This window comes from Stigmatopora nigra, chromosome 10 (assembly GCF_051989575.1).
Source record: "Stigmatopora nigra isolate UIUO_SnigA chromosome 10, RoL_Snig_1.1, whole genome shotgun sequence".
Taxonomy (NCBI): Eukaryota; Metazoa; Chordata; class Actinopteri; order Syngnathiformes; family Syngnathidae; genus Stigmatopora; species Stigmatopora nigra.
Window position 1 is genome coordinate 10,651,672 of NC_135517.1, and position 20,234 is coordinate 10,671,905.

A 20,234-nucleotide genomic window follows, 5' to 3' on the forward strand; every position below is an offset into this window, starting at 1 on the left:
TTCAATGGACCAAAACACATTTTCCATATCTATCCTGGTGATTTTAAGTGTTATTAAGAGAAGATATTTAAAGATGAGAGACTGTTGTTTAATGTTCAAAATAGCCAGTGGATGCCAAAAATTCCTGCAGCTTCTTGAACATCACTCTCAAAATTTTGGCAGCATTCCTAACCAGAAATGGGTCTATTGGGCTTTTTTCTCCACTCAATGTAGAATGCCATTATTTTGTTTGTATTTTATTGTATATGCACCTTTGACCAATTACATGTCAGAAACATTCAAGCCACAAATAATATACACTCAAGGACTAATGTAAAAAAAAGTTTTCACACTTAATGCAACCATAAGATTGCATGCTGTAATCTCCCATTACAACGACACTAAAGATAATAAGGACGTTATGCCATTCAAAATGAGTGAATAGCAGCATCTTGATTCTTCATTGCAGGGTTTTGACAGCAAGGTTACTTTTCAAAAGATTATATTCAATAGAACAAGAATTGGCACTTTTCTTATACAAGCCTTCAAGTGGGTTTCATTTATTGAGACAGCCATTACAAAAAGTCAGGAGATTAAATAACAAAATGAGTTATTCCATTAATGTTTGATGTTAAACATTTTGTTGCAAAGTTTTTTCTTTTTTATAGATAAAAGTGATAGAAAAAAAAGCCAAAATTAATGACAAATGAATTACTAAATTAAGGGATGGTGGTAGTTATCGCTTCTTTTTGCTTTCCTTCTTGGACTTTGGTCTGATTTGAGGCACAGCCGCTTTGAGTTTCTTTGCATGGTCCACTGCCTTTCCGTTAGTAGACTCTGTCTCTTCCTGCACGTGCAAAAACAAATATACTTTTTCAGGAATTCATATGACAAAAAGTTGCATAACTTGTGTTTACATTCAAAATAGAAAATAACCTTTTTTTTCCACTGATGTCTTATCAGGAAATTCCTACCTTTTCATGCCCTTTGGAGGTGGGCACGATGATGGCTAGAATGCAAATAAGCTGGAAAATGGCACCAAGGAAAAGGCCATAGCGAAGGAGGCTCTCGAGAAAAGTTGGTTCAGGAACTTCTGGGGGAGACAGGTCCATATCCGTGGACATTTTTCCAGCATTCAGGAACCTGTAGAGCACAATGTGAAAAACATTGAGAATTCCCACACAAGTAAATGCAGGTCAGTTTTGCATGGGTACATTTTTTTCATTGCTGTGAAGAAGAGCGTATCTTAAATTAAACTTTGATATTCATTTCAGTGATATGCTAGGATGTTGTCCCATCATTGATGGGACACGACGCTGCCCACAGCAGATTACATTGATTTGCATTAAATGGGTACAACGTGACATTAAAATGTAGGAAGTAGATTAAATATGTAAATGCCAGCTAAGTTTTATCTGTGTGCATGAGGTATTTTCTTCATTCATGTAATAATAGCACATCAAAAACCACTTTAATATGCATTCCAGTTTTTGTGCCGAGATGCTGTCTGCAGACTCCCAAACGCAGCAAGGCAAAGAAATAATCTATTAAATTGCCAAAACAACAAGACATTAGTACGTTTACATTTCACCGACATATTTATCGAACAGGCTTGAAAAACATCGATTAAAATAAATTCGCAGTCTTATTATTCTCTTGTATTGACTAATTTACGACGCTGCATAGAGCGCCCTGAACGCAGCAAAGCACGAAAAAGCTGCATTTAAGCAGCGTTATTGTGAGTTCCATCAATGAGACCTTACCAGAACTGTGAATATAGCTCTTTTCTTCCAGGTTCTTCCTTAATGCAATTTTATGACAGCTAAAACTCGTAAAACACTAAGCAAATTTGGGATAAAATGGCCCACAGATGAAAATATAACAATCCCTTTTTGGGAAATGACGTTTTGCTCTACAAAAGAATTTCCGGTTCCCACTCGGCAAATCTCTTGCAGTGGTAGTATTTGGAAAATGTCGCCCTCCATTGGTGGATTTTGAGTATTGCAATCTTCAGCTCGTGTGTTCAGGTCTATTAGTGTACACTGTATTTTTTTATTTGTATAATATTTGCTGTAGTTAAATATACTTTTTCAGTGGAAGAGCCTGACTCATATTGAAAAAATAACTGGTATTTGTTAAGTTTAGAAAATGGCCAGCTATTATTTACTTATTCTTATTTAATTTAATAAAGGTATATGCAAACTGAACATAGGTCAAATTAAGTATTTTCCAATTCCAAACTCAACACAGTATATGTATCGCACATCATTCTATTTTGCCCACTCTGTACATAACTTTATTTACAGAACAGTTCAAGATGCTAGTTTGTTAACCATTTTAAAAAAATGATACTTTTGGTTAAAGCAAGAGGATATCATAGCAGCCATGGGTGCCACTGCATCTGGTCCAAAGTGCAACGTTTAGTGGGGTCTGAACTCAAACACATCCCCAAAAAATGTCCACAATCTGATAGGAAAAGAGCAAAATTGTGTTTAGGCCATAGACATAGTAGTAGTAGCAATATACATTAGTCACAATATTTCACCTTCTGACAGATGTCTTTTCAATTGAAGCCCCTTAGAAAGGAACTTGCAGGTGTCGAACCGATGCGTTCCATCCAGCAGCTCAAAAAGTATCGCCCCAAGATGCCACACTGTGGTCGGACCAGCGCAGTACGGACGCCTGTGCGCATACTCTGGAGGAGCGTAATTTAACGTTCCTACAAAGGAACGGACAAATAACAATAACAGAATGAACCCCCACCCCAAAATCAGAATTCCATAGCCCTTACCAAGATAGTCACGATACGGTTCCATGCTGACTAAGCAGCTACAGCCAAAGTCAATGACCCGTACTCGAGTTATACCGGGCGAGGCCTCCAGCAGAATGTTTTCCTGCTTTAGATCTCGATGAAAGATGTTGGCAGCATGCATTTTGATGGCTGCATCCACCAGCTGCTTCATTATGTACTGAGTGATAAAAAAACGCCATTTTCCACACTTGGACGTTTTATCAGTTGTGACAATTTTACATACATATGTATATATTTGACTTACCTTGGCCTCCTCTTCCTCAAGGAGACTAAGTTTCCGGCGGGTCAAGTACGTAGACAGAGCTACAGAGTGGACCGGCCTTTCCATAACCAGAACCAAGTCCTTCTCCAAATCACATACGTCGAACAGTGATATAACTGCTGATTTGCCGTCTGAGTTTTTGATACTGGATGCCTGGAGCATGAAGATGGCTTCTAAGGGGACTTTTTGCATCTTTCCATCAATGCTCTGTAAATGAGTTAAAGCATCACACAAGGTAGGTGTACAAATCATTTATAAAATATAGATTAAGTTATAAATATCTTGAGTGTTCACACTCACCAATGTGACATTTTTTACTTTTGCTTTTGGGATGTATTTGATAGCCACCTTTACGATAAATTCGATTAGTATTGGGATCATCAAATTGCATTTGGGTAGTGTTCATCCACCATAAGCCAAGTACTTACTGGGTTATAATCCGTTTTCCTGTGACCTGCATAGACTGATCCGAATCCGCCTTCACCAATCTTAGCAAACTTCTCATATCTTGTCTCAAACGTGTCTGTCCAGAAACAAATTGAGATTTACAGTGCTGGAGCAGAAGGGAGAAGGATCACTTGGTGGAAATGTGACTGAAAGGAGAGTCGGTTTACCTCTATTTATTTCACTTAGGAGTATGGTTTTCACCTGCTCTGAGAAAGAAGCCTTTGGTTTCGGTAACGTTTCTCCATTGGCTGACCCAGCCTTCTTCCCCTGCACATCATTTGTGTTGCATCCCAAAGTACCTCCAGGTGGCATTGCTTTCTCAGACATGTGACTAGATTTGCACTTGGGTTTGCTAACAACCTCAGTCTTAACACACACTTTCTTGTTGCCTTTATTCTCAGTCTTTGCCAAAACATTGGTGCATTCAATCTTCGCAGACACTGCCTTTGGTTTCCTTTTAAGGGTTGTTCCAGATTGTATGTTGCTACATTTAGGCGGAATACATTTCTGTATCAAAACGGCATCATCGACTCGCGGCCTCTTTCTGGTGGCATGTTGTCTCGAATCAACTTTCCGCTTGGTCGCTGCCACCGTTCTGACTCTCTTCTCTGGGCAACTGGGATTAGGTTTTGGGCTAGATATTGCTTCAGTGTTTTTTGTTAGATCACCCTTCCCTAACAACCTTTTGACTTTGACACTTTGCCTACTTGGGCTCGTTAGCTTTGTGTCACATTTGAGTTGGGTCCTCTTTTGCAGTGCAATCTTGGCAGTCTTTGCTGGGACTTTGACATTCCGCTTTCTTTGGTAAACCTTTGAGTTTGTGCCAGACTTTTCCTTGATTTGTTTCACTCGCGCAGCGTTGACAAGTCTTGGCGACCTTCTGATGGGCTCTTTTTTTGTGTTGGTCTTTTGTTTGTCAGCCGTAACATCCCATGTGTCTTTGACTTTCATTTTTTTTACTTCTGTGTTAACCTTTCTTTCAAAACTTTGCATATTTGGAAACTCAAATGTCATGTTTGTTATTTCACTGAGCTTTGGAGATATGTCACATCCTTTATGCCTGATAGTTTTGCCATTTCTAAGTCTCCTGTCGAAACCTCTCAACTCATACATGCTTTCTTGGTGCTCTGCAATTGACAGAATGACATGAAATCAAAATTTGCATTCAATACCAGGTCATTATAACAATTTATTGAATAGATTAGCATTTTCTTAATCTGGAATAACAAAAAAAAAAACAATACTATTTAAATTGATGACCAGTTTGTCACTGTTAACTTAAAGAAAAGACTATTTTTTCACGAGTACCCACCAAAACAGTTGAGACAGGATTGGTAGCCAAAAATTCCAAACGTATTCTTGCTGTTTCATACAAAATGAAAGGATGAATATAAGCACAAAAATTGCTTGCCCATTTCAGAGTATTAAAGTACTGCAACACTCCATGTGTACGTATTTAGCATACCGCTTCTCGGTATGTCTTGATGATTAGGTACAGATTTTTACACTTACTCCTTTATACATAATGCACACACATAATCACAATCACATGAAAGGACTTGTAAAAGCTGACTTAAAAATCACTGATGACAACATAAAGAAGAAAATGCGAAGTTGATGATGTCGGCAATGAGCGGGATGTATTTTCCCTCAATTACGTCGTGTTCCTGATTTGTTGTTGTTGTCCCTTTTAGCCATTTTAGAGTCTGTGATGGCGCAGGCCTCCATCATCATCACTGTGATGGTCTGTCAGCTCTCTTCGTATTATGTCGTTCACTGCAAACACCAAACAGCAACTTAAGCATTCAAAACAATTCAATGTAGCTAGTGTGAATTCCCTCCATTGATAAGATTAAAGAACAAAAACAACAAATACTAAAACAAAGTTTGATGTGATTGGACTTTGTACAGGACAATGCAAAAACACACACTGCTGCTTTGTTTAGAACCGGTTTGGCTACTTGTATTTGCATATGTATACTGTATATTTCCCTTTACTGCGCCCAGAATAAAGATAACCGATATTTTGGCCCACAATGAGAGCAGTTTGTAGGATTGAAATGTTTCTAATGGTGTTGCTGCTCGATCTGGGGCAGGCAATGCGCTCAATGCCTCTGCAAGTGCTTGTTTACAAGTTAAAGAATGATTGAGAGGGAGAGCGACATACAGGAAAGCTAACGGAACTGAAAACCACAAGTGAGCATTTGCAGTCAAACTCTTGCTATCTGCCTACTTGCGTTTGCAGATTAGACCACAAGAATCAGACAACTCTTTTTTTGTTGTAATCTTTAGACATATGGGTTGGCTACAAGCAGAACAAATTCACTCACCGTCTTCCAGATAGACACAGCTGAGGCCCTCCTGTTTGATTGTGACCCTCTCCTGTGATGGAGCTTCTTGGTCACCTTCCACTGAGTCAGTCTCTGTAAACGACCTCCCTTCATTATTACCTTGGATGAATGTCGAAGGCAGTGATGTGCCTAAAGATGGTACAACTTGTACGTAATTTTGAAGTCTATCCGTTAAATGGGACTGGATTTTTGGTACTTGACTCAGTTTGTCCATTTTGGGATCAGAACCCACGTTGCCAGACGCTTTAAGAAGACCGCTACGGACAGTAGGAGCATAATTTGGATCATAATTCTGGTTTGGAGGGTAGTAGAGCTCTGGGTGGCTGATTTGATTGCCTGCCCATGAGGGGTATAAGACTGTTGGGTAATCCCATGAATCTGATGCCAGCGCACTGAATGGTTGAAGATTCCTCTCCTTTTCCAACCGATGAAGAAGTGACTTTGCCGGCATGTCAGACCCAGGTTGGGCGTCGCAGTAATCATAAAAGTTGAGCTGCCACTCATCTACTAGCTCGGTTTTAATGGCTGGTTGTACAAAAAGAAAGATGATTGATTAGGTATGGCATTCGTGGACAAAATGATGTTAGAATAAATACCTAAATACCTATCACAGGGGTGTAGATGAGATTTTGAAGTTTACTGCACTTTTTCTTCCCATTGATAACATAGAAATTGACTTTGGCCTGGTGACAAATGGCCTGATTTCGATATGGAGGGACCTCAAACAGCAACATATTCTGCAAGGAGCAGATACGTTTGAAAATCAGAGTAACTTATTTTGGCGATTACAAGCAAACTCACAGCTTGGCTTTTTTCTCGGTCAACAGTTGCCTCCACTTCCCAAATTTGCTGGCCATCTGAAAGTAGTGAACGGAATGTTGAAGAGAAAGTATTTAAGCATTTAAATGCACCAAAACAATGAAATCTGTTTTCAGTTTTTGTCGACTTCATTGTTCAGCTCCCTCATGATTACTCACCTGCTCTAGCTTTTTATTTTTTAAATCCAAATTTAGTCTTTCTTACCACATCCTGTTGACTGAACTCCACACAACGGTAAAGATGTTCATGAAGTGATGAAGACAAGTGATTAAAAGTAATTTGAATGAAGTCATTTGAAAATATATGTACTCTTGCCTCCCTAATGGGATACAACAGAAGAGATTAATGACAAAACTCAAATTTTTGAAGGGATTTTGGTTATAAAAAGAGGATTTGCAAGAGTACCATGTTAGTACACATGTGAAATAAAAATAAGGTGCCGCTTTTTTATGTTTTTGGTGCACCACTGAACAGACCAAAGTGAATGTAGTAATGTGCTGCAGAAGTTCCGTTACTTTCATTGTAGAACGCACGCGTCTGTTGGCACGTTTCCGGTACTTGTGCGCAGTAAAATTGCAAAGTACTTTTTGTGTGGTTACTGTACAAGGCCTACGATCACACATTGTCTCCTCATTGAAGAAACTGACCTTGTGTCCTCTCCGAGAACACCACTCTGGACTCATATGTGAAGTTCTGGCCAGTCAGGAGCATTTCTTGTCCACCGAGAGCAGAACATTGGTCCAGGTTCTGCAACTTGACCAAGGGGATCTCTCGAGCTGAATGCTGGGCTAAACAAACACAATTAGGCAAAATCATCTTTAAGAATAAAACTGTCTAGGAAGAGTCTGTATTTAATAATGCAGTTCAGATCTAAACTCATAGGGGAAATGCTACCAACATCAGTTAAAGATGTGATCAACCCAAATAGCGTTAGCGACAGGCTTACAGCATTCAATAGGATGAGAGGCAACTTGAAGGGACACCAATTGGCCTCCAGGGTGTGGTATGTGAACCCGAAACACCAAGCATACGCGTGTGTTTTTGCGTCCGATGTCAGTCTCGCCATTCCTCAACTCGATGTCGGCATTTCGTCGCTTCAGAATTCCAACACAGTCGATCCTGGGAAACGCAGCATAAGATTAATGGTGACTTGAGTATAACTGGTTGAACCTTCGGGAAATTTAAACGTCTATCAATAAGAAGAAATCACCAAACATGGGGGGAAATAGTGCTAGTATATCCAAATGTCTTTTGTCCACCTAAGCTGCTGCAAAATTCTAATCATATAAAAGGTTGATTTTTTGGCATTATACTTATGGATCATTTTCTTACCCTAATTCATTAACTGCCACAGCAAAACATAAAATACCTGATCTTATTACCCAATTCCGAAACTCTGGAAAAGACAGGATTGCGCCCAATTTCCAATAAATTCTGACCAGATATCTTAATCAGGGAAATTCCCACGTAACATATTTAGTTCTACTTGCAATGCACTCATGTTGTTCTTTGGCTGTAGAGAGATTTCCAACACTTTGGTCCCATTGACCATCCTCTCCATGCTAGGAGTGGTCACAGTTTTTCCAGTGATGCGGTGAGCCTGGTAGAAGGCATGCGGTCTAACTAGCTTTTCATCAGCAGTCCCAATGAAGACCTGAAGGCTCTGTGGAGCCGTGCCTCGATAACCGTGAAGCTGACAAAACGAGAAGAGGCAGTTTAGTTGAATGATTGAAAAGTGGCTTTGTTCATCACATAACCGTAATGTGCAAATACACGGGATGCCAATTGTGTGTCCTGATCACGGCCTGTGTTGAATTACTCCTCATTTGAATCAAGACACAATGTCTTACAGGAAATGTGATTGTGCATGTACAATCTCGCTTCTGCTTATTTTTTTAATCAAAGAATGTCACAGACAAGAAGTGAGAGTGAACTTTTTCTTTTTCTTTCTCCTCACTTGATGTCCAAGTATCAGACATGAGAAATTTGATCAAACAACATACCTGGACTTCGGGGTGCCCGCCGTCCGTCGTCTTGACGGGTCCGCGGCTGCCTTCGGTCTCGTAGTGAGCCCTGTGGTGAGACCTTGGCTGGGTCTTGATTTTTAGCTCGTACTGACTGGACTGGCTGGGCAGTGGCCACTCTAGAGAGGGTAGTGACACTAAGGAAGTTCCTCTTTAGGAGAAAAAAACAATAAAAGAAGGGACACTTGGTATTTTGAAGATACGAAAGAGAAGAGAAACCCACCCAAACGCTCCAAGATGGATTGGATGAGGAGGCCAGGAAGTTGGGAGGACACAGAAGACTCCAGATCTGATTTCATCTCCTTTGCTTTCAACCCTTTCTAGTTCAGGTCCCTCAGTATACATGCAGCTTGGCCTTGGATTTGAACCATGTGAAATTTGCACTGCATTTTGAGATAAAACCACCGTGCTTACAATGTCCTCAGTGCTAAGCCAAGAAGCTTTTGCTTGAGTATGGTGCTCACCTGGAGCCTGAACCTGGTGGAGGGGGTAAGAGCTCAGGAAATTGTTGGATGAGGGGATAGGGCTTGGACTCCGGGAGCGTTGTTTGACAGGAGTGCCACCTGGACAAGGGAGGACCTGGTCGTAGGCCCGCTTACCTTGTGGCGACACTGAGCGGGAGCGCCTGTGGACCTGCGTGGAAGGGTTGACCTGTTGCTGAGGCAGGAGAAATAGCTCATCACTAAAACTGTTAGACGGGGAGGAGTTGGCAGAAGATGTTTGGATTTTCTGGAGGAAGGGGCAGAGATCTAAGGTGGACAACTCTGTGGAACCTCTGTTGGAAGGAGAGATACATGGGGAAGCAGATAGAGAGCATCCATCTGTCAGCCAGCCTGTGGAAGAGTTGCTACTTGCGGGGCTTACACACTCCCGATAGGCTCCCAGGGATTTGGAGCCAGGGCTCAGATGCAAGGTTTCAGATGCCAGCGAGTCCCCCGATGGAGTGATTTCAATCCTGGGACTGGCGGCTGGGATGCTCCTTGGTGCCGTGGTCAAATATGTGGAGTCAAAGATTGCTTTCAGTGAGCTATCTTCCGCTAGTCCATGCAATGGTGCATCTCTATCCAATGTCGTGTGATGTTTCACTTCCAGCTGCACCGGGTGCTCGGTATCATCTGGCATTATAATTCATCATGGAGGATGGATTGTTAGATGCATGTAGAAGATTATCCTGTTATTATTTAATATGTACTGCATTGTGGGTAAGGTAAAAATAATTTCTTCCCTGATTTTAAAGTCAAAGAATGGAAATAAAAGATTTAATTAAGATGTAAATAATTATACACACTAATTTTATTATACTTGGTAAAATTTGTAATACTACTATTATGAATTATTTTCTAATACAACACTATTATACGTCATTGCTCACCTGGTATAAAATGAGAAGAAAAGTCACCTCCTGGTGAATTATCAATGAACAAGTCTGAAAAGGCAAAGTCTTCCTGGCTGGTGTCGGACGCCATTTCCATCCTGCGATGTTATTATTTCCAAACAATGTTTGCTCTCAACGTCAACAAATATGTGAGGTGCGAGATGTGTGTTATAGTTTTGGTGAGTTGCTTAACCCAAACTGCAAACTTCCTGTCTCTGCCTCTAGTGTGTGTATGATTGTGTGTCTGAATGTGTGTGTGTGTGTGTGTGTGTGTTTGTGTGTGGTTGGTTGTGTGTGTGGTTGGTTGTGTGTGTGGTTGGTTGTGTGGTTGTTTGCACTTTTCATTTTGACTGATTTGATTAGCACATTTTGTTATCAAAAACAGATCTTCAATGATGGTGGTAATGAATGTGGTACATAATAGGGCAGAAGTGACTTTTTTTGATTTGGAATTTTGTCAATAAATAAATTAGTACAGTGGAGCTATATGTGACCACTAGAGAACAGCATTGTACCCTTTCTTTCAATATTTCACTCCCCAATTGTAGCTTTTCCATGGCTGCCAAACTCAAAATTATTTGAATTGGCAGTTTACATGATAGTGGATAGATAAAACCATTCTGAAAATAAACCTTTTCACTTAATGTAGTAACAGTAAACATTATTTTTCTTCATTTGTTTTCATTGAAAGGTACAAAAGTAGGGGGAACAGTTTCAGTATTATTTATTTTTTCCAAGTTTAAGGGTCTTATACTATACTTTTGGATTTTAAAAAAAGTGGGGGACAACCTGAATTGGTGGCCATTTACACCATTTACACTTGTACTCATACCTAGGGGTAGTTTAGAGAATTCCACCAGCCTACCATTCATGTTTTTGGAACTTGGGAGGAAACTGGAGTACCCAGAGATAACCCACACAAGCCTGGGGAGAACTGTGAGGCTGACATGCTATTTTTTTAATTATTTCTTTTATATTAGCAGTTAGTGTATTTTTCTATTTTAACCAAGATATGTAAATAGGTTCTTGAATGTAAATGTTGAAACTTGCCTCGGCACTTAACCTTATTTGCTCTTGAAATCGCATAACTTTCTTTTACAGTGTCTAAACATAAACCTCTTATTAAAATTAACACACAATTCCCCTTAAGGGATTTGTTAACCTTATTTTACAAACCCTGGATTAAGACTAGCACGACGTACACATGAACATTGGGCCTTCTTGTCTGCAGTACATTTCACACTTAACCAAGCTTTCAAATGGCTTCTAACAGGATCAAAGATCAGTCTCCTAAAAGGATTTGGTTATTATGACAAACATACTTCAGAATATATAAACCCATTCAGGCTATTTTGCCTCATTTAACCTTTTCTAATTTACTACCAATTACAACGATGAAAATGTATCCATTTTGACTGCAAGTGATACATTTCTACTCATGTAAAACATAATGGCTAACACGAAATATTTTCATTATTATTTCAGGGGGGGGGGGATAAACACTCACATCAGAAACTTTCACTTCAATCAAAAGTGTTTTTATTCATGACTTTATTCGTGGAAATAAAATACATTTAAGTATAACAATGTAAAGTTTAATAGCACATCTACACAAAAAAAAGATAAAACATGTCCATATCATATGGTTCTAGTTTAGTAAATCTACATAAAAGTTCAGAAGATTAAAAGACAGCTGCCTAAAAATTGTACATAAATGGTATTTCAGCCATCAACAGTCTTGAGTAATAGCTTTAAATAAGTTTGAGGTATTCATGGCGTGATTACATGTTTAGCAAATCTAGGTCTATTTACAGAGCAGCAATATAGGGAGTCAGTGGTCCGGTAGGGGTACTGGTTTTTGTTTTGCATTTGGAGGAGTTCGGCATCTGAAATAGGAGGTCAGGGATTCAGCAAAGTGCAGAATATAACAGCACCAGGTGAAATCGAACGTGATAGGGAATTTGTTTTCTCACCGCTTAGCCCTCATCTCTTGATGAAGGCCACTGGTAGTTCTCGATTAGGAATCAACAATCCTGAGTGGATCACTTCAAGTGGCTCCTGGTCCGTTGCCACAATCTCATAATCTCGGACCAACTAAGGGGAAAGAAAATTGGTGAGCAAGAGTCAACGTCGTTTTTCTCTCAGCTTGTAGCCAATCGGATAGTGGCTTACCCAGCAGAGTGCCAAATGAATCTGTAGTTCAGCTAGCCGACGGCCGATGCACATCCTCTTGCCGATGCCGAATGGCACGTGGGAGAAGGGGTTGACCACGTTGTTCTCACGCAGCCATCGTTCGGGCTTGTAGCTTTTGCTGTCGTCGAAGTACTCCTCGTTGCCGCTGATGGCGTGGCTGTTGATCATTAGGATGGTCTGGAGGGAGAAAAGGCATAGTGAGTGGACAGTAAGAATCAAGCAATGTTTTTTGTTGTCAGCAATTTAAATGGGGTAAAAAAAGTTGAATGTTTTGGTTTTTGGCTCACAGCTGTAGCTTAACATGTTTCATTTTAAAATGCAATGTTGCTCTAAAGAAGTTCTGCGCCTTTTCAAAATGTTCAATTATGTTTAAATTTAAGTTTTTATTTATTTGCTAACTGTTGAAAAAAGGAAAATGATAATATTAAAATTAATAATAGCCATCTCAATCATATCAAAAATTAGATTATTGAACTTTATTTTTACACACCTCAATGTTAAATGCCACTGAGAAAAATTCTCTTTACTCAATACGAGGTATGATTTTTGACATCTGGCTGCTCTGCATCACAAATATTGATATATCATTTAAAGTGTCTTTGTGATTGATAGTCATTTAGGTCACAATTCAAAAACATTCAGCCTATCCGACTGCTCAATTCTCATCCATGCCTTCAAAACAAATGTACATGCCTAGTCTATACATTTCAAATGTAAATATGTGTAATCTACTCATGTCATGTGTATGGCATAAAGCACTTACTCCTTTGGGAATGGCATAATCTCCCAACACAGTGTCTTTGTCAAGGGTCCGGCTGGTGAACGGAACAGATGGCGTTAACCTGTAAGATGGAGAAAATAAAAAAATTAAACACGCATGGGAATCGGGCCTCATGAAGGTCTAATGTAGCATGTCTAAGCTGTTTAACGTGAGCTAAAACACACGGTCATTTTTTCCATACAGTGGCCGGCGGCGCTATAATCTCCAGTCAGAGGTCAATATACATTCCCTGCGTGATTCGCTTAGGAACCTTCAATAACACGGTCGACGACTTTTGACCACACAGGGAGAAAAGGGCCAGGCCCTGTATCTCACGGAGATTGTTTTCGCCAGCCGTGGTCATGCGCGGCAGACATTTTCGCTGGTTTAATCTTCGTGGTACTGTCACGAATGTTGGCTCGTTGCCAAATAGGACTAAATTGCTCCTAGTTAGGAGTGTGAACGTGAATGGTTGCCCCTCTTCTGGTGCCCTGCGATTGGCTGGCCACCGTGTCAGGGTGTTGTCCCCCAACTGGTGCCCGTAAAAAAATATATTTTTTTAACTTAATTCCCAGTGATTATGATGGGTCTTCTTACGAAAACATAACTTAAAGATGCAAATCTTGAAGTGAAAGTTTTTGAGGTGAGAGTTTAATGATGACTGTATTTTTCTATTTAATTATTTTTTAATATAAAAATCCTACCTCATAGACTCTTTCACGCAGGCTTTGAGGTAGGGCATGCTCTTCAGATGTTCCCCGCACGGCTTTTGCTCAGGGGGCACCACTCTTGTGATCTCACTCAGCAGCTCCCTCTGGGTGGCAGGGTTGCGCGACAGGTTGAAAATAGCCCATAACATGCTGTTGGCAGTCTGAAAGAAGGAAGGAAGGAAATACGAGTGAGACTTGGCACCACATTGAAGCTTCTCCTTGAATTGCTTTCCTGCATGGGGTCCCCAAATGCTTCAGGTTGCCCTTCTGTTCCATCCTCACGGAACAGTAACTGTAGCACCTGTTTCTTTTGGAGCTAAGATTAATTTCAGCCCATTTTTTGAATATATATATTTCTTTATTTTAGCACATCTGCCTCACACTAAGGGACCTGGGTTCAAATCCAGGTCAGTCCATCTGTGTGGAGTTTGCAGGTCCTCCAGGGCCTGCGTGGGTTTTCTCTGGGTACTCCAGTCCCCCCCCCACACACTTCAAAGACCTGCATGGTAGGCTTATTGGACACTCTAAATTGCCCCTAGGTATGAGTGTGAGCATGAGTGGCCGTTTGTTCAGAAAATGAGATGGCCATTTTCCCTAAAAGCTCACCGTTTCCACGCCACCGATCTGTAGCTCGGCAAGGGTGGCATACAATTCCCTCTGGGTGAGGTTGCTGCTTTGCAAGATGTCACCGATTAAGTCGTCCGGCGCTATGGTATGGTTGGACTCCAACCGCTTGTCGATGCAGGCTTTGGCTGTGGAGAGACAAATAAAACAAAAATCATAAATAGTCAAGGCTAAAGTAGTACTCGGCGTTATTTGCAGGAAATAACTGGTGTTCTTGTCCGCAATACTTCTGAGCACAGTGTCCCCATCGACCCCTTCGCTGCCGTTACTACAAATATTTGGCAAGTTTGTCCTCTAGCGGGTTACAGTTTACTACAACTCTGGCTGTCGTTCACACAAGGACACACCAAATAGGCTAGTTTAAATGTACTTGATCGTCACCTGATCTCAGAGGGACATCTTTACAGTGTTGGTAAAATTTGGCGTTTTTATGACAGAAATTGCACTAACAAAAATTGAAGGGATGAAGTCAACCAAGGGAATTTGTTCTTTCAAGTGATTTTCAGCTTTTGGAGGCAGTTTTGGATTTTTAGTCCAAATGGCATCAATAAGGATTGAGTCGTCGAACTTTACTTTGAATTTCCATGATTTGCGCGAAATGTACATCTTTATCTTTTCACGTTGGGGCACTGACTTGTCACCAATTTCACATACCTGTACAGAAAATACGGTCCCAAGCATCAGTGTGATCCCGCCAAATTTTAGTGTTGACGATCTTGTGGAGCTCCACGGGCGTGACCATCATCGTGCCAAACGTGCCCATCATCTGAGAATGGGGAAACAAGTTTGTTCATCCAATTATTTCTTTCCCTGATAGTACATTGATGGTATTGGTTTGCCCCGGTAACCGGCTTTACTGGTTCACTGGCGGCTGTTTAGCTAACCTCAACGCAAGTGAACCAGACGAACCCAGTCGCCGGACACGTGGATGTCATTCTCCCGTGTTTATCATTACTGGAAGCGCCACTATACTCGAGTGGTGTTAACGTTGCTTAGAAGAAAATAGGGAATACTGCCATCTACAGGATCTGCACTTACGTTCACTGGATTTTTTAAGAAAAAATCTACAGTAATCCCTCGAATATTGCAGTTGATGTAGACCAGATATTGCCGCAAAATTTGAAAAATTGCAAAGTAGAATCACCCCTATTATGACCCTTTTTCCTTTCTTCTTCAGTGCCGGGTCCTAGTAGTACGAGTAGCTGCAACACTGATTTCACATCATGATTTAAAATATATCAAATTTATAATTAATAGCAGGGAAAGTGAATTCACGATAATTGAGGTTTTTTTTCCTGAGACGCTTGAAACTTGTTTGTTTATCATCCAATTAGTTTAGTGATGGACAATCATTTTAGAATACAGGAATGAACTTATCCTTTTTCAATTTTCACATCTTTTAGACAAAAGTCTGATTTTTGTTGAAAAAAATAAGTGCACTCACCGTTTTTACAGCAATGATGAAGTCCATGGCATCCTCGTGTACGTTCTCTTGCAGAAGACCAAAACGTTTGTCGTAGAGCACCAAACAAATAGCTGGAGACAAAAATGACATTTCCAGGATTTAAAAAAATGACGAGGGGAAAAATATCAATCAAAATACAACTTACTCTCAAAAGACCACTTGTTAAGTTCAAAGTACAAGTCTTCAACCTTCCCATCTACATTGATTTGTCCAAGTCGGCCCACAAATTCAGCCATCACCTGTTGCAAACAATGTCTTATTATTTTCACACTTCATGACTTAAAATATTCCTTTAAAAAACCATCTCACCTCATTAATTCTATTTTCCAACTTCACCACCTCGGTCGGCTTCATTAGCTTCTGTTGGAAGACACTTCTCACCCTCTGCCATTTTTTACCCTCCCTGTAATTATTAAAATAACATTTTTGAGGGCTCATTTGGTTAAAAATATGAACCCCACATTGTTCAAAATATAAATGCATAAGTCAAATAATTATTTAAATTTAATGTTTTGAAACAAGCTCACGATTAGAACTTAACATTTCACATATGTATTATGCCTATTCTCTCAACATTTTAAGTATATTGTATTAAAATGTAAGCAACATGTACACAAATATTCTCCTTGCAGACAACTGAGCTAAACACTCAAGTGTATCCTTTCAAGTTCAGTTTACAACTTAGAAATTTAGGTCTGATCTCCAAACTTGATCATCTAAGTTAATTAAAATCATTTTTTCAACTTCACCATTAATATAAGGAAAACTAAAAAACTAGTTAACCCTAAACAGATCACCCATTAATAGTGAATATGACTCCAATACAAAATAAATCAACTTAAGAGTACTAATTTGGTTCCTAGCATGAATATTTCTGTTTGTATTTATATTTATATGTTATGCATTCCGTTTTATACATTCGTCTTTAAAAGAAAAAAAAATCAAATAAAACATACCCCGATTATAATAATTTACATCACTTTAAAATGCGCAAAAATAGTCCATTACGAGCATGTCATCAATTATGTCTGACTTCTTAGACTTTTTAAAGTAAAGTAAAAACTCACAGAAGAAGAAGCCCATACTCTTCTTTCCTCATGTCCCTGTAGGCTTTCCAGGGTTTTATCTCCAGCCTCTTTGGGTGCACCGCCTCCTTGCGGTAGAGCACCTCCACGAAGCTAGGCGAGTTGATGTGCACCGACTCGAAGGAGCCCAGCTTCATTCGGAAGATCTTCCCGAATTTCTTGTGGTAATCCACCTTGAGGGGAAGACGTGCGTGAGCCAGAATTCAAGAAAAAAAAAAACAACATGATCAGAGCGTACCAGCGCATCGTGTTGTCTCGTGAGCCCTCCTCTGCGCAGGAGCTCCACCAAACTCCCGACCAAGGGCCAGCTGGTCGGTCCAGGAATGGCATCCAGGCCACGCAGCCCTGAGCAGGGGAAGGAGGAGGAGGAAGAGGAGGAGGAGGCAGCGGCGTGCGGGCACTGCGCAGGCTCCGCAGCATCCTTCTCCTCCAGGGCGCAGACCGAGGATGTGGGCTTCAAGTGCTGCTGACCCACCATCTTCTTCTTCAGCAGCCCCACCATCTGTGGCACTTTTTGGATTTGAGCCCTCATCCTCCTCCAGGTTTTTTGGCCTGGCCTATAGAGAAGAGGAGAATGGTGTGGCTTTTCTTGTCGTTCTTCTGAAAGACTTTTCTTTTCCAAGAGAGAGGCTTCGCTCGCTTTCCTGGAAGCCTCACACACCTCACCACCGCATATATACGCCGAGTGGGTTTATTCCGATCTCGCACCGAGCCAATCAGGGGCCGGTGCGCCATGGTGTGGCCGTCGAGCCCACCGTTCATTTATGGATCCACGGTGAGAGGAGAGTCTATGGCCTCGGATAGACCGCGGAAGTTCCCCCCCATACAGCCCCCCCGACCATTTTCCTCCTCCCCCATCCCCTCCCTTCGCCCTGTATGGCTTCGTAAATAAACAAAGTGCTGTGGAGGTGACGCGGTTCGTGCGGAGTGGGGAGCGAGGAAACTTTGGCAGAGAGAATGTTACTACGCACGCTTGTCATGCAAATATTGGAGACTTGGATGGGAACGTGGTGTGTTTGTCAGAAGAGGAATTTAAGCCCAACTTTTTAAACAACTCACAATAATGCTAACACATTTATTTCACGACACTCCCACTTTTGGATATTTTTACGCCCATCTTAAATGTATTATTTCATTGAATAGGTGATTTTAACAGAAACACTTTAAAACAGGCATAATTTTGTCAGATAGCATTTGTCATACTTTTAAGTATTTTATTGTTTATAAAAAACATCTTAAAAAATATCATAGTTATCCTAAATATACAATATAATATTTCACTAATTTAAAGTCACACTACAATATCGTGGGATTGTGAGAAGTTGAAAAATTAAGAAACTTAATATCTTAAAATCTAAAATCTAAAAGAAATCTCACCAAAATGTGAAACCAAATTGCAATAATTTGGACATCGAGTACATTGCGAAATTATTGCAAATGTTTCTTCTCCCCAACTCCACAATATACTTTAAGTTATGCGCCCAGTTACCTCGTTGGTTTCCATTGATGCCCAATTATTTTTAATGTATAGTACTGGCCTCGATTACAAAAAAATAAGCTACTTGCAATTCATCCCTACATATTATTGCTATTTTGTCAGACGGATACTACACACTGTTCACATAAGTCAATCCCACACACACACAGTATTCATGAATCACCCTCATAAGAATGTGATGGTGGGGGAGCACATGGTCGGGATTGGAAAAATACAGTTGAAGAAATACTTTTGACACTTTGAGCATTAGTCATACGTGCTCCATGCTATGTATGTACACACTTTTGCACGAATGAACTCAATATGCAGCAAAAGCATGACAGCAATTGGCTTAGTTCAGATTATCCGAGTGAAAACAGTAATCGCTTTTATACTTTAAGCTAAATCAGCCTTACCTCTAAGTTTGGAATCAGAACAATTAGTTCCAAGTGCATGAATAGTCATAATCACACTTTACATAAACAGAAATTAGTGGGATTTTGTTGAGAAAAGGCATGTGTGGAGGCAGGTTGGAAGAGGACATATTTTTAAAGTGTTTTTATGGTAAAATATTGACCACATTATAATTTAATCAAAGAGAAAATGAAAAGGAGGAACAGGTGGATGATAGAAAATTAACATTGGCCAATTTCTTAGTATTTAGTAGGCTTTTGTATTAATCTTTACAAAAAAAACATGAATTTTAGAAAAATAAATTCTAATGTGGGACAACGAGCACCAGGCGGGGAACATCTTAAATTGGTGGCTGGCCAATCACAGGGCTCAATCAAATGGATGACCATTCACACTACCTATGGGCAACTTAGATTGTTCAATCAGCATACAATGTATGAACTGAGAGAAAAACTGTAAACTTACAGTTTAGAACTTTAGACTAACCTGGGATTGAACTCTCAACCCCAGATCTGAGGCCGACACGCTAACCACTTGGCTGCTGGGAAAATGTCATATTAATAAAAAAAAAAAGCTTTTTCAAATCTACAAAATTTCACGCATTGGTCATTCCAGGATTCTGCTCTTTGATTCTTGTTATGACACATTCCAAACACGTTTTATATGCGGTACAGTCCGTTGAAAAAGAACATTGTAAAAAGACAACTCTCTCGTTATGCCCTTTTATGAGCCAATTGAGCAAAAACGAGCTGGACGGCCCGTTAAGCCGGCACCAGAACCTCTGTGGCCCCGGGTCGCATTTCCACTCCTGAACTTGAGGTAACTCTGGCAATGTCATGGACAGCTGGCACATGTTGAGAGAAAACAACATGTTTTCTAGGCCTGTTCTACACAGGCAAACACAGACTACGCAATAGCCTCTGTGCTGACCTTGAACACAATGAGTAACTAATGAGGCTTTATCATAGGAAACGTGTGGTCCTGTTTTTATCTAAACTCACACTGTTTTTGTCAGATGCCGAAGTTGTGCAATCCCAAAAATTGTTTCATAACAGAAGGTTTAGTGAGACACATGAATCACCACAGATGATAGAAAATACTTGCATGCAAACTGACCTGAAACACAGCCACATCCAGAATGGTTTGTTGACTCCCATCTTGAATGTTCAGGATTTGCGGGTTCAAGATCTTCTTTCAAGTTTTGTAGTCTGTGTCCAAGTCCTCCAGAATCCCAAGACGCTATTGGTGGTGATGAAGATTAGCGAATAAAAACCAAAGCCACATGACTGGACTATCATCCTTGGCCAAACACTTCAAAGACAGGATGCAAAACAATACATTTTATTGTGAAGAAGTGCCAAATTTTTCTAAATTGGCAATTTGTTTTGGACCATAAAGTTTTTTAATGTTCGATAAATCACATTATTGCAGCTCAAG

The 20,234-nt window shown here is 40.2% G+C and overlaps 3 protein-coding genes across 6 annotated transcripts; all 3 read right to left on the reverse strand.

Annotated features, from left to right (window-relative positions):
• Nucleotides 1-523: 523 nt before the first annotated feature.
• On the reverse strand, nt 524-3,494 carry manbal (mannosidase beta like). 3 transcript variants are annotated; one of them, XM_077726465.1, is made up of 5 exons: nt 3,354-3,494; nt 3,036-3,260; nt 2,771-2,948; nt 2,525-2,698; nt 1,747-2,445 (listed from the first exon to the last, which is right to left on the reverse strand). In XM_077726465.1, the coding sequence occupies exons 1-5, from the start codon at nt 3,432-3,434 to the stop codon at nt 2,354-2,356; spliced, it is 750 nt and encodes a 249-aa protein (XP_077582591.1). In that variant the 5' UTR covers nt 3,435-3,494; the 3' UTR covers nt 1,747-2,353. The 3 variants fall into 3 exon arrangements, with proteins under 3 accessions (XP_077582594.1, XP_077582592.1, XP_077582591.1); XM_077726468.1 differs by lacking the exons at nt 1,747-2,445; nt 2,771-2,948; nt 3,036-3,260; nt 3,354-3,494 and adding exons at nt 524-826; nt 954-1,122 and having other exon boundaries at nt 2,525-2,669; XM_077726466.1 differs by lacking the exons at nt 2,525-2,698; nt 2,771-2,948; nt 3,036-3,260; nt 3,354-3,494 and adding exons at nt 524-826; nt 954-1,122 and having other exon boundaries at nt 1,743-2,318.
• A 185-nt stretch (nt 3,495-3,679) lies between these two features.
• On the reverse strand, nt 3,680-10,231 carry LOC144203150 (nuclear factor of activated T-cells, cytoplasmic 2-like). The gene is made up of 12 exons (XM_077726458.1): nt 10,067-10,231; nt 9,159-9,809; nt 8,918-9,077; nt 8,674-8,845; nt 8,161-8,363; nt 7,617-7,789; nt 7,318-7,458; nt 6,653-6,708; nt 6,456-6,588; nt 5,831-6,376; nt 4,813-5,276; nt 3,680-4,627 (listed from the first exon to the last, which is right to left on the reverse strand). The coding sequence occupies exons 1-11, from the start codon at nt 10,164-10,166 to the stop codon at nt 5,200-5,202; spliced, it is 2,412 nt and encodes an 803-aa protein (XP_077582584.1). The 5' UTR covers nt 10,167-10,231; the 3' UTR covers nt 3,680-4,627; nt 4,813-5,199.
• Nucleotides 10,232-11,591: 1,360 nt separating this feature from the next.
• Nucleotides 11,592-20,080, reverse strand: cyp24a1 (cytochrome P450, family 24, subfamily A, polypeptide 1). Of its 2 annotated transcripts, XM_077726972.1 has the most exons (13): nt 19,914-20,080; nt 17,145-17,463; nt 16,889-17,079; nt 16,131-16,224; nt 15,967-16,060; nt 15,801-15,892; nt 15,011-15,122; nt 14,339-14,484; nt 13,727-13,893; nt 13,026-13,104; nt 12,242-12,439; nt 12,043-12,163; nt 11,592-11,955 (listed from the first exon to the last, which is right to left on the reverse strand). In XM_077726972.1, the coding sequence occupies exons 1-12, from the start codon at nt 19,952-19,954 to the stop codon at nt 12,053-12,055; spliced, it is 1,644 nt and encodes a 547-aa protein (XP_077583098.1). In that variant the 5' UTR covers nt 19,955-20,080; the 3' UTR covers nt 11,592-11,955; nt 12,043-12,052. The 2 variants fall into 2 exon arrangements, with proteins under 2 accessions (XP_077583098.1, XP_077583097.1); XM_077726971.1 differs by having other exon boundaries at nt 11,925-12,163.
• Nucleotides 20,081-20,234: the final 154 nt, after the last annotated feature.

Coding starts and splice junctions, on each gene's coding strand:
- manbal (XM_077726465.1), bottom strand. CDS start 3,434: ATGATCCCAATACTAATCGAATTTATCGTAAAGGTGGCTATCAAATAC. Junction 2,949..3,035: donor TTGAGGAAGAGGAGGCCAAG/GTAAGTCAAATA, acceptor TTTATCACTCAG/TACATAATGAAGCAGCTGGT. Junction 2,699..2,770: donor ACCGTATCGTGACTATCTTG/GTAAGGGCTATG, acceptor GTTCCTTTGTAG/GAACGTTAAATTACGCTCCT.
- LOC144203150 (XM_077726458.1), bottom strand. CDS start 10,166: ATGGAAATGGCGTCCGACACCAGCCAGGAAGACTTTGCCTTTTCAGAC. Junction 6,709..7,317: donor GTTCTCGGAGAGGACACAAG/GTCAGTTTCTTC, acceptor CACTACTTTCAG/ATGGCCAGCAAATTTGGGAA. Junction 6,377..6,455: donor CATCTACACCCCTGTGATAG/GTATTTAGGTAT, acceptor TTGTACAACCAG/CCATTAAAACCGAGCTAGTA.
- cyp24a1 (XM_077726972.1), bottom strand. CDS start 19,954: ATGGGAGTCAACAAACCATTCTGGATGTGGCTGTGTTTCAG. Junction 15,123..15,800: donor TCATCATTGCTGTAAAAACG/GTGAGTGCACTT, acceptor CCCCATTCTCAG/ATGATGGGCACGTTTGGCAC. Junction 13,894..14,338: donor AGATCGGTGGCGTGGAAACG/GTGAGCTTTTAG, acceptor TCCTTCTTTCAG/ACTGCCAACAGCATGTTATG.